Source organism: Callorhinus ursinus, unplaced genomic scaffold, assembly GCF_003265705.2.
Source record: "Callorhinus ursinus isolate GAN/ISIS: 27379988/994484 unplaced genomic scaffold, GSC_fseal_2.0 scaffold28, whole genome shotgun sequence".
NCBI classification, from domain to species: Eukaryota; Metazoa; Chordata; class Mammalia; order Carnivora; family Otariidae; genus Callorhinus; species Callorhinus ursinus.
The window spans coordinates 3,208,754-3,221,913 of NW_027397090.1; the positions used below are offsets into that span (position 1 = coordinate 3,208,754).

At 47.6% G+C, this 13,160-nt stretch overlaps 1 protein-coding gene across 6 annotated transcripts in view; it reads left to right on the plus strand.

The window, feature by feature from the left end:
- Positions 1 to 13,160, plus strand: part of PRUNE2 (prune homolog 2 with BCH domain) — a 258,870-nt gene that overhangs the window by 171,691 nt on the left and 74,019 nt on the right. For all 6 annotated transcript variants that reach the window (XM_073878052.1, XM_073878054.1, XM_073878056.1 and 3 more), the window contains exons 8-9: positions 262 to 6,802; positions 7,183 to 7,948. In XM_073878052.1, the coding sequence (XP_073734153.1) occupies positions 262 to 6,802; positions 7,183 to 7,948 (7,307 nt within the window). The remainder of the gene's footprint in view (positions 1 to 261; positions 6,803 to 7,182; positions 7,949 to 13,160) is intronic.

Sequence of the window (13,160 nt, forward strand, 5' to 3'; positions counted from 1 at the left end):
TGTAACTTTCAGGAGCAAACAGCATTGAGCTGCTGGATTTTGAGTTAAAAGAAAAGCCAGTTCGAAGGGACTGTAGAAAGAGGTGGTGGTATGTTAAGTGGGACTTTCCGTGTCTTACATTACTCGGTCTTCCATTGTTTGAGATCTTCTTTGTAGACTGATGCACACAGATTAATTTTATATTAAGACAAATTAAGAAAGCCAAACTGCAAAGAGCAGAGTGCCTCAGTGCTCACATGAACCCCTGTGCCTCCCTGACAGATTTGCTGTGAATTGGAAGAATGCCAGAACCCTTGCCTAGAGCTGGAGCCCTTTGAATGTGGCTGCGATGAGATCCTGGTGTACCAGCAGGAGAACCCTTTGGTGACCTGTGATCAGGTGGTTCTTCTAGTCAAGGAAGTCATCAACAGGAGGTGTCCAGAGATGGCCTCCAACAGCCGAACGTCCTCAACAGAAGCTGTGGCAGGCAGCGCCCCACTGTCCCAGGGATCTTCCGGGATTATGGAGTTGTATGGTTCTGACATAGAGCCACAACCCAGCTCTGTGAATTTCATAGAAAACCCTCCAGATCTGAGTGATTCTAACCAGGCTCAGGTGGATGGGAACGTAGACCTCGTCAGCCCGGACAGCGGCTTGGCCACCATTAGGAGCAGCCGTTCATCCAAGGAGAGCTCGGTTTTCCTCAGTGATGACAGCCCAGTGGGAGAAGGTGCGGGGCCTCACCATAGCCTGCTCCCAGGGTTTGACTCCTATAGTCCTATCCCCGAAGGAGCAATAACAGAGGAGCGTGCCCAGTCCGGGGAACACAGTGAATCCTTTGATCTCTTCAACTTTGACCAAGCGCCCATGGCTTCTGGGCAGTCCCAACCGTCTTCCCATTCTGCAGACTACTCTCCCGCAGACGACTTCTTCCCCAATAGTGATTCATCGGAAGGACAACCCCCCACAGGGCCTAAAGAAATCAGTGGGATAGGAATGGACATGTCTAATTATTCATCCAGTTCGCTTTTGTCAGGGGCTGGCAAAGATAACCTTGTGGAATTTGATGAGGAGTTTGGTCAGAGACAAGAAAGTCCCCAGGATCACTCTGAAAGAAATTTGAGCCTGACAGGTTTTGTGCGAGATAAATCTCCTTCACCAGAAAGACTAAAAAATATTGGAAGGAGGGTCCCACCAACACCTATGAATAGCTTTGGAGAAAGCTCACCATCTACCGAAGAACCCGCTGTACTCTATCCAGAAAATGTGAGCCAAAAAGCAACAGACACAAGTCACATCGGGCCACCTCAGACCCGTGCAAGGTGCAGCAGCTGGTGGGGGGGCTTGGAAATCGACTCTAAAAATATTGCAGATGCATGGAGTTCCAGTAAGCAGGAGTCTGTCTTCCAGAGCCCTGAGTCGTGGAAAGATCATAAGCCAAGCCCAGCGGACAGGAGAGCCTCAGATTCTATATTTCAACCAAAGAGTCTCGAATTCCCAAAGTCAAGTCCCTGGGAGTCTGAATTCGGTCGGCCTGGGCTTGGCAGCAATAATATTCAAGACCGGAATGAGGATACTTTGCAGTTTCAGAATGTGCCCCCGGAGAAATCGACTTTGCCAAATGCTTCTCCTCAGGGAACAAATCACCTGATAGAAGACTTTGCCGCCTTGTGGCGTTCTGATCGCTCTCCCACAGCGATGCCGGAGCCGTGGGGAAATCCCACAGAAGATGGTGACCCAGCTGCTGTGGTGTCATTCCCAGCCTGGAGTGCCTTTGGTAAAGAAGATGGCACCAAAGCTCTGGCAAATACCTGGAATCTGCACCCAACCAGTGGTGAGACACCTTCTGTGAGGGACCCGAGCGAGTGGGCCATGGCAAAAAGTGGGTTTTCTTTTCCTTCAGAAGACAATTCACCCAGTGAGGCAAATAATGAAGAAATCTGGGGCAAGAAGAACCACGACCCCAGGGATGATATCCTGATACCTGGGAATCCCAGCTCTGATCTGGATCACACGTGGAATAGTTCTAAGCCAACCCAGGAAAATCAGAATGGTTTAGTAGATCCAAAAGTTAGGGGGAAGGTGTATGAAAAGGTCGATTCCTGGAACCTTTTTGAGGAGGGTATCAAGAAAGGAGGGTCAGATGTCCTGGCACCTTGGGAAGATTCCTTCTTATATAAATGTTCCGATTACAGCGCATCCAACATGGGGGAAGATTCGGTGCCTTCCCCCTTAGATACCAACTACTCCACATCTGACTCTTACATTTCACCAACATTTGCCGGAGATGAAAAAGAAACAGAAAACAAGCCATTTGCTCAAGAGGGAGGCTTGGAGTCAAAAGATGCTAACTCTGCCATGGGGGAGACTGAAATGCCTCCTCGGTCCCCAGAGCAGCCACCCAGGAATCGAATTAGCTCAGGTCCCGGGAACCTAGAAATGTGGGGTTCCCCTGATGCAGATAATAGTTCTCAAATAAATGTCACTCATAGCCCCGATAAAGATTTCCTCGAGACGGAGCCCCTCGATGATAAGAACATCTCCCTGGAGGATGACCTCGGGGAAAGCAGTCTGTCCAGTTACGACGACCCCAGCATGATGCAGCTGTACAATGAAACCAACCGTCAGCTCACGCTTCTACACAGCAGCACCAACTCCCGCCAGGCGGTCCCCGACAGCCTTGACTTGTGGAACAGGGTGATTCTGGAGGACACACAGTCCACTGCGACCATCTCCGATATGGATAACGATTTGGACTGGGATGACTGCAGCGCCGGTGTGGCGATCTCCAGCGAAGGTCAAGCGCAAGGATACATGGCTGAAGGTCCCGAACCTGAGACCCGATTTTGCGTGAGACAGCTGGAACCATGGGGTGTGGAGTATCAGGAAGCAAATCAGGTAGACTGGGACCTCCCTGCCTCTTTGGAGCACAGCAAGGACCCTCCTGCCAACGAATATCACAGCCTGAATGAGGAAAGTGGGCAGCGAATCGAGAATAATATTTGGGATTCCGTCGTGAGAGATAATGACATGTCTTCATTAATGTTACCAGACCCATCATACGTTACAGATTCTGAACAAAACAAATCACCTCCTGAAACTCCCAACTCATCAGAAAAAAGTAAGGACGGTTATATCCTAGAGGTGCTAGAAGCTTCTGGAGCCAACGAGTCAGGAGCTCTTGATCCCGAGAAGCAGAACACGAGTAGAGGAACCCTGCCAAGTGATGCAGTGTCCTGGGCAACCACCCTTGAGAATCCAGGGCATTTTGCACACTCAGATCCATGGAAAGGTCCTAGCTATGGACAAAGCGAAGGTGAGGAGGAAGCCCGTGGAGCTGTTGCTAGGGAGCACCTCAATGAAGAGGAGATGCTGGACAGAGCCTCGGGGATTTCTGGAAAAGGGCCAAGTGACAGGGAACGCTCCTCCCCAGTGGCATCTCAACATCAAGAAATCTGCGATGAATCGGGCAAAATCAGCTGTCTTTCACTCACTTCTAGTCCTCAGACTGAGGAACCCCAGGAGGTTTTAGAGCATGAGAGGGGGTCCTACAATCCAGAGCCCTGTGATGGGCACACAGAGGTGTCCACAAACGACCCACAGGCCCAAGAGACCTGCGAAAAGCACCTCATGTATCACAGAAATTCAGGTGAAACCACTGAAATTTCAGGAGGGCTGAATTTAACAAAAACTGTATCTTTACCTGAAATGGATCTTGAGAAAACTGAAAAATGTAATGTTCTGGAGCCAGAGAGAGTGAACCAAGAGCCACCCCATGAATGTCCCCAAAGCCTTGACATTTGGGATGCCTCTATAGACAGTGACGTGCAGGTCAATTTACCAAGTTGTGAGATAACTAAGAATCTTGAAGTCGAGAGTACTGAAGACAACCCTCCAGGAGCTAATCCATCAGGAAATTATCGCAGAGATAGTATTTCTAGTGAGTATACACATTCCAGTGCATCAAGTCCCGGCCTAAACGATTCTTCAGCTGCATTGCCTTCCTGGGACCAGGGACCCAATATAGGGCATCAGAAGCAGCATCAAGATGATTGGAGCCAACAGAATCACCAAGAATCTGCACTAATTACTACTGACAGCCACGTAGAAGTAATTGCTGAAATGAAGGACCTGGAGAAAACCAGAATGGACAGGTTGGAAAAGAGCTTAGATCACAAGGTTCCGAAATTTTTAGAGATTTGGAGTGACTCCATAGATGGCAGTTCCTTTTCCTCTTTATCCAGCCCTGAAACAGGCAAATATTCAGAATATTCTGATGCCTATCAAGAAAGAAATCTAGTGGTTAGCCGTCAGGAGAAAAACGACCATGACATTTCTAAAACTGTGCAGCCAGAGGATGCCAGGTTCATTGCAACAAGCTCAGGTTCTGACGACGACAGCATAGGTGATGAAGAGTCAGTGGAGAAAGAGATCCATCTGGGCACTTGCCAAGCTGCTCAGAGTGAACCCGGGGCTTGGGATTCACTGAATGAACCTAATAAGTTCTTGGCCACAGCTGATCCCAATCATGAATTTTCTGCCTATGGAGGCAGTTCAGAACCAACAGAGAATAAGTCAACCCCGTTCTGTGACAATCAACAAAACAGTCCCGATCACTGGAATTTCTCACCACTAAAGGAGACTGAACTACAGATCACAGCGGTGAATAAGGAGATGAGATCTCCAGAAACAGTGAAGACAGGAGATACCCTATGGCAAATCTCCCCTCAAAGTGAATCGAAGAATGAGAATTATTCTAAATTGGAAATGCTTGGCTTCTCAGCCGAGAGCACTGAGTGGTGGAATACCTCTCTACAAGGAGGACGACCAATTGAGAGTGCATTTGAAAGGGAATTACCTAGCTCAAGTAGTGGGTTAGAGATAAGTTCTTCAGTGTACCAAAACGTGAGTCCTTGGGGAGTACCCATTCAGGGTGATACCGAACCCATGGAAACGCAATGTACCAATCCTTTCACTGAGGAACATCAGTCCCCCTTCCTGGATAGTAATGAGAACTCCCATGAGCAACTTTGGAACATTCAACCAAGGCAGCCAGACCCCGAAGCTGATCAGCTTAGCCAGCTGGTAATATTGGACCAAATTAAAGAAAAGGATTCCAGAGAGCAAAGCTTCATGTCTTCTGCTGGTCAAGAACTGACTTCAGAAACACCTACCCAAGAGCAGCAGTGTCAGAACACAATGCTGTCTATCTGGGATCAGCCAGACCCAACATTTACTCACACAGATGAAAATGGATCTGTGATATCTAACGTCTCGACGGTTGAGTGTCAAGAAACAAATTGGTGGGAAGAAGGAAAATCATATCCCGGTGAAATAACAAATTCAACCATTGCCTCAGATTTCCCCGCTGTCAATTCTCCCACCCAGTTGATAAAGAAGTCAAGCTCTGAACGGGATGTCTCTCCCCCTAGTGAGGGCCCCCAGGGCACATTTGTTCCAGATATTTTACATGGCAACTTCCAAGAGGGTGGGCAACTGGCCTCAGCTTCGCCTGACTTATGGATGGATGCTAAGCAGCCGTTCAATTTGAAAGCAGATGGTGAGAATCCAGATATACTGACTCACTGTGACCATGACAGCAATTCTCAGGCTTCCAACAGCCCTGATATATGTCATGATTACGAAGTAAAGCAAGAGACTGAGCTGCACATTAGGGCTGGAGTGGGACCTGAAGGGGAAGCTGGTGAGTTATATCTCACTGAGCCGAAGATGGATGAAGAACCCAATCTGGAGCCTGGGCAGGAATTTGTCCCATACGATTCAGAACTATCTTCTGAAGACATGATTCCACCGCCTCCCATCAGTGATCAAGTGAACACAAGTGGCTCATCTCAGCCTGCCTCTCACAAAGGTTCCCCTGAACCTTCTGAAATCAGTGGTGGAAATAACACAGGTTTCAAAGCATCCGAGAAAGGAGTTTGCCCAGATGCAGTACCAATTCTGCAGCTTGTGGACGGAACAATCCCAATGACTGAAAACATGGGAACTGGTATTTTTGTAACTCTCCAAGAGCCAACTATGGACAGCAACAACTCACTGATGTCAGAGGGCTTTTCCCTGGGAAGTCAGACAGATGCAGGAGCCTTGCTGGACCACGAGCAGCCTTTTGCTAGTGAGAATTCTGCCCCTGGTCCTGACGCCTTGTTGGCCTCCGACACTTGTCTGGATGTAAGTGAAGCTGCTTTTGACCACAGTTTCAGTGATGCCTCAGGTCTTAACACATCCACGGGAACGATAGATGACATGAGTAAATTGACATTATCAGAGGGCAATCCCGAAACGCCAGTTGATGGGGATGCAGGGAAGCAAGACATCTGCTCATCCGAAGCCTCGTGGGGAGATTTTGAATATGATGTCATGGGCCAAAATATCGATGAAGATTTGATGAAAGAACCTGAACATTTTCTCTATGGTGGTGACCCTCCCTTGGAAGAAGATGCTCTGAAGCGATCTCTGGCACCTTACACACCCCCCTTTGATTTGTCCTATCTCACAGAACCTACTCCTGGTGTCAAAACAACGGAGGAGGCTGGGTCTCCAGAGGATGAGTCTCTGGGGAGCGAAGGAGCCGAGATACTGCTTTCTGCCCTTCCTGATAAAAGAAGCAAGGAAAAGCACGAAGGAACCCAAAATAGCCAGCCCGGACAGCTGGTTGTGCTGCATATTCACGAAGATCCTGAGTCGGTTTCTTTGCCAGAGGGAGCCGACTCCAACCTTGAGCTGTCTCCATCAAACATTGACTGGGAAGTAGAAACAGATAACTCGGATTCACCAGCAGGTGGAGACGTCGGACCACCAAATGGTAAGAAACAACCGGTTCCTCCACCCCTCCCACCCCCACCCCACCCCACCCCACCCCACCCCCACTCCCAGAAACTGCTGCTTTCATGCAATTAACATATTTGTAAACCGAGCTCTTCCTACGGTTGTGGGTAAAAAAGAGGAACTAACTGCATTTGCAGTGCATGCTTAACCAAGTCCTGCATTACAGCCGTAAATGCTGCTCGTTAATACCTCTCTTTGAGGGTGCCTGAGAAAATACAACAGCTCTACCAAATAAATAAATAAATAAAAATTCTTAAACTACCTCTCCTTAGATGGATCATTTGCAAAGATCACAAATCACATAACGTGTTAATTCAGCCTTGTTCGGCCCTTCTTGCCTTCGTCTTCCACTTCTAGGTATCAGCAAGGGAATATCAGAGTTGGAAGAAGAAAATGTAATTCCTATCAAAGAGCCTGAGCAGCTAACACAAGAATACAGGGAAGAAGCGTACATGGAGAAGAATGAAGATCATCATGCACTACACATGGATTACATACTTGTAAACCATGAAGAAAATTCACCCCCAACTCCCGGGGCCAGGGAAGCCAGAGAAAACATGTGTGAATTAGGAGCGTTTCACACAGGTTCTGAAGGAACAGGGCTGCCAGGAACTCAGCTAGTAGGCTTCCCAGATTCCTGTCAGCTTGCCTCCTTAAATGAAAGAGAAGATCATCCTGTAGAGAGAATGTCTCCCAAAGGTGATAAGAGATTATCTCTTGAGAGCCCTGGGCAAGACCAGAGCTGGATGGTCTTGGGCCATGGGGAGGTCGGTGATCAGTCACTGGAAGCTAGGAACTTGGGGCCTGGATGGTCTGGCAAGGTGGTAGAGCTGACCTCCGCTTGTGGCTTGGGCCAGGGTCCCCAAATGCAGGTTCGAGGAGGAATGAAGCCTGTGGAATCTTTAGCACTAGAAGAGGCCCCTGTTCTGGGCAGCCAACCCCGGAAGAGCAAGAGCCGAGGCAGGGCTGGCCCAGATGCAGTTCTGCGACAGGCTGTCACCCATGACAGTGAATGGGAAATGCTGCCACCCCAGCCTTCTCAGAAAAACAGGATCCTTGAAACGGAAATGGAGGAGGAGACAGAGTTTCTGGAGCCCAGAACAAGGAGACCGAGGCCAAACGGGTAAGCGCAAAAGCTAGATTTATTTATTTATTTATTCCTGAAAAATATTGTGTTAGAATCTGGGAAATGGTGAGGGATTGTGGAATATGAAGAATAACTAGATGCTGATGGGAGCTTTGCTTCTGTGTATGGCCAAGCATACCAGCTGTAAAAACAGCTGCCAGATAACCATAAAGATAATGATGATTTGTGTGTATTTTCAGCCAAAAAACAAAAACAAAAACCCTTCAGTTTCCATCCAGAGTCTGTACTTACCCTTCCGATACTTACATTTACTCCACCTACTCAATCCCTATATTTACTCTTAAACAGGCAGCTGGAAACAGAGAAGGGAGGGTACTAACATTTTTTCATAGATCGCCACACAGTTTGCTCACATCATCTCATTTAATACTTACAACAACGCTGAGGTGGTAGGCATTATTACCTTTACGTTCCACATGCTGGTGGGGGTGCCTTGAATTAAGTAACCAGAGTGAACACTCTGGAATTCGAAGGTTTTCACCTCCAGAGTCAGTGCTTTTCCAGCAGACACACACACAGCCTATCTCACACAAAGGGCAAATCTGGTTTTATGTCATACCTCACTTACGAGGAGGGCTAACCGAGGAGACTCCACAGCAGGCTCAAAATCTTCGCGTGAAACTTTCACTCCTCAACTGGCTGAAAAATTGGCAAACAACCATCAAACTAGGGATTCATTCAGTCATTCCCCACGTGGTGTCAGAGAGTCTGCTCTGTATGGAGTTTCTGGGTAGCCAGTGGATATATGGCAGAATATCATGGAACAGGATGTCATCTCTGCCCTCGAGCTTCCCAGGCCCTGTTGACACCAATGAAGGGTTGTTCGTTTCTCTTCATTTGTCCTGATGGAGCCCTCTTGCTCCCAGGGACAAAAGGGCAAATTGTGACAAGAAGAAGATCATGTTTCCTCTTTAAAATGTAGTGGAAAGAAAGATCTCTTTTTCCTACTCATTTCAGGAGTATGAAGGGCTGTGCATACCACATACTCACTATGAGTCAAAGACTCTGGATTCCAGCCTGGCTCTGCCCTTACTGGCCACGTATTTGAGGATTAACCCTAGGCTTACATTTCTCCCTCCATAAAATTGGTGGCTTGGGCTGGAGGACTTCAGGCCTTCCTCAAGCTCCCATTTGTGCGAGCTTCACTTGCGTGCAAACAGAATGTGTCCGTGGGAGCTTTGGTCTTCGCAAATTGCGTTTTCTCCAGGAAAAGAATAAGAAAACAAGAAGGAACAGCAGGGGTATATCAAGGGTTAGTAAAGTGCCGTAAAGAGTTAAAAGCTCAGATTCAAGGGCAGCTTCCTAAATCCAGACCTTTTCAGTTGGCCTAATCTGTCTTTCTTCCTGTCAAGCTATTTCCTTCCAGAGAGACCCCAGATCCGTTATCAGAAAGAGAGTAGCAGATGGATCCCAGCAACCCCTCTGACATTGTTATGGATTGAGCTCAGAACTTAGGCAGCCTCGAGTTGGCTGAGCCATTGTTTGGCTTCTTGTCTGCATTTTTGCACATGCCCCTGTAATTCGACAGATGAGACTGTTCAATTGTACCACTAGTCCCCTTTCTTTCCGGAAGATTTCTTTGCTCATATATTTCTGCTCAGCCCCTGCAGTAATGACAATTTTCTCACAATTAGGGGAGGGGGCAGATTTTCCCCGCCGGTATTTGTATTACCTTTTGCATAAATAATTTACTCTTGACTGTATTTGAAAGGGTCCCTCTGTGCTAGATTTTGAGAGGGTACGGAGTTGTGGGGAACAGTGATTCTCTAAGTGGGGTCCTAAAACCAGCAGCCTTGGGGCGCCTGGCTGACTCAGTCGGTAGAACACGGGACTCTTGATCTGGGGGTTGGGAGTTGAAGCCCCACGTTGGCAGTAGAGATTACTTAAAAAAATTTTTTTTTTTTTAAATAAAACCAGCAGCCTCAGAATCACCTGGGTGCTTGCTAGAAATGCAAATTACTGACCCTACTCCTCACTCTTTCTGAATCAAGAAATCGAGATGGGGTTCAGCCATCTGTACTCTAACACGGGTGATTCTGGTCCATGCTTAAGTTTGAGAACCACTGGTCTAAAACTTCCTCCCAGCCCTCTAGTTTAAGAAGGGAGTTAAACACAGGTAAAGAGGTAGATAATAGTGTAACATGTAAATCAAAGTAATTAATGACCAACGTGTGTAGAAATATGAATAGCTACCTATCATGAGCATTTGCCGCGGACGGGGTACTGAGCCCTATGTACGCACTATCTCATATTACCCTGGCAGGAGTTACACAAGGAAGGACACTGATGTTTAGAAAGGTTGAGGGGCACCTGAGTGGCTCAGTCAGTTAAGTGTCTGCCTTCAGCTCAGGTCATGATTCCAGGGTCCTGGGATCGAGCCCCGCATTGGGCTCCCTGCTCAGCGGGGAGTCTGCTTCTCCCTCTCCCTCTGCCTCTCCCTTTCCCCCTGCTTGTGCTCTCTCTCTCTCACTCTCTCTCTCAAATAAATAAATAAAATATTTAAAAAAAAATAGAACGGTTGAATCACTTGGTCTGGTTTCTAGTTGGAAAGTGAAGAAGCTGGGATTTGAATTTAAGTTTTTCCATGTCCAGAGTGTGTGTTCATGCTAGTGAATTAAGAGGGGAGGCGTCTGCATAGGGCACGTTTACAGAGGAGGAGCCGGGGTGGCTTAGCACCCACCCGCATCAGGAGGCAGAGTGCCCAGGACCCCCAGGAGTTTAAAGGGCCCACGTGAAACTTTGAATTTCTTTTAACATCTAAAGAAAAAAAATGATTTTACTCCTGTGTGGATTATACTTTTTCCCTACCAATACAGAGGTTAAATAAAGTTTTGGATTTTTTTTTTTTTTAATGGAGGAAAGAGCCCGGGAAAGTAACAGTGCCTAAGGCCCACCAAGGGCGTAATGTGGCCCTCAGAGGTGTAATTCGAGACGGGCGTGAAGGGACGGTCATAATTTGGAAAGGCCAAGAAGAGGGTGAGAGGTCAGCCAAGCTGTCTAGGCAGAGAGAGATGAAGGAAAGCATGCACACAGGAAGGTAATCACAGAAGCAATATACGATAGTCCTATTTTTCTGAGTAAAACCTGGAAACATCTTCTGACACAGGGTTTGGTCATAGGGCAGAACCAAGACTGTCCTGAAAAAAAATAAATAAATAAAGTTTGGGCTTCAAAAAGAGAAGTAGGCTGATAGTATATGCAATATGACATACCAGCTACAAATTGGCTTCGAGCCCTCCCCTCCCCCTGCTGCACCTCCTCACTCAAGTTCCCACACTGGTTTGAGAGCTGCAAGCCATATTTTCAAAATGCAAGGAGGCCTCAGAAGGTGGTTTTTCTCCTTGTACTTCACCGACTTCCTCTTGTTAACAGAACTCGTTTTGAGTGTGGGGAGAGAAACTCTCTCCCTTGAGATTAGCGGCGCTGGGTTCTGGTTCCTAGGATCCATCTTCCCTCTTCCCAGAGGCTTTGCCAACACCTTGGTCATCCTCCAGCTATAGATCCGCCAGCTCAGGATCACACCCCGACTCCCAAGACAGTGATGGATATGCCCAGTCTTTCCGATGGGGTCACAGAGAACATTGGCACAGTAATCTGCACCACACACAATGTTCTTAAAATAGGGAAGAACTAGTAAATAGGTTTCTTTTAAAAAAGACCACGGTTGGTTTTTTTTTTTTCGCAATGGGTTTGCCGCCAGAACACAGGTGTCGTGAAAACCACCGCTCAACCTAAACCAAAATGGGAAAGGAAAAGACTCACATCAACATCGTCGTCATTGGACACGTAGATTCGGGCAAGTCTACCACTACTGGTCATCTGATCGACAAATGTGGTGGGATCGACAAAAGAACTATCGAAGAATTTGAGAAGGAGGCTGCTGAGGTGGGAAAGGGCTCCTTCAAGTACGCCTGGGTCTTGGATAAACTGAAAGCTGAACGTGAACGTGGTATCACCATTGATATCTCCCTGTGGAAATTCGAGACCAGCAAGTATTACGTGACCATCACTGATGCCCCAGGACACAGAGACTTTATCAAGAACATGATTACAGGCACATCTCAGGCTGACTGTGCTGTCCTGATTGTTGCTGCTGGTGTTGGTGAATGTGAAGCCGGTAGCTCCAAGAATGGGCAGACCCGTGAGCATGCCCTTCTGGCTTACACACTGGGTGTAAAACAACTGATTGTTGGTGTTAACAAGATGGATTCCACTGAGCCACCCTACAGCCAGAAGAGATACGAGGAAATCGTTAAGGAAGTCAGCACCTACATTAAGAAAATTGGCTACAACCCCGACACAGTAGCATTTGTGCCAATTTCTGGTTGGAACGGTGACAACATGCTGGAGCCAAGTGCTAACATGCCTTGGTTCAAGGGATGGAAAGTCACCCATAAAGATGGGAATGCCAGTGGAACCACACTGCTTGAAGCTCTGGATTGCATCCTGCCACCAACTCGTCCAGCTGACAAGCCCTTGCGTCTGCCTCTCCAGGACGTCTACAAAATTGGTGGTGTTGGTACTGTCCCTGTGGGCCGAGTCGGGACTGGTGTTCTTAAACCTGGGTTGGTGGTCACCTTTGCGCCAGTCAGTGTTACAACTGAAGTAAAGTCTGTTGAAATGCACCATGAAGCTTTGAGTGAGGCTCTTCCTGGGGACAATGTGGGCTTCAATGTCAAGAACGTATCTGTCAAAGATGTTCGTTGTGGCAGTGTGGCTGGTGACAGCAAAAATGACCCACCACTGGAAGCAGCTGGCTTCACGGCTCAGGTGATTATCCTGAACCATCCAGGCCAAATCAGTGCTGGATATGCACCTGTGCTGGATCGTCACACAGCTCACGTTGCTTGCAAGTTTGCTGAGCTGAAGGAGAAAACAGATTGTCGATCTGGAAAAAAGCTGGAAGATGGTCCCAAGTTCTTGAAATCTGGTGATGCTGCCATTGTTGATATGGTTCCTGGCAAGCCTATGTGTGTTGAGAGCTTCTCTGACTATCCTCCTCTGGGCCGTTTTGCTGTTCGTGACATGAGACAGACGGTTGCTGTGGGTGTCATCAAAGCAGTGGACAAGAAGGCAGCTGGAGCTGGCAAGGTCACCAAGTCTGCCCAGAAAGCTCAGAAGGCTAAATGAATATTATCCCCAATACCTGCCACCCCAGTCTTTTTTTTTTTTTTTTTAAGATTTTATT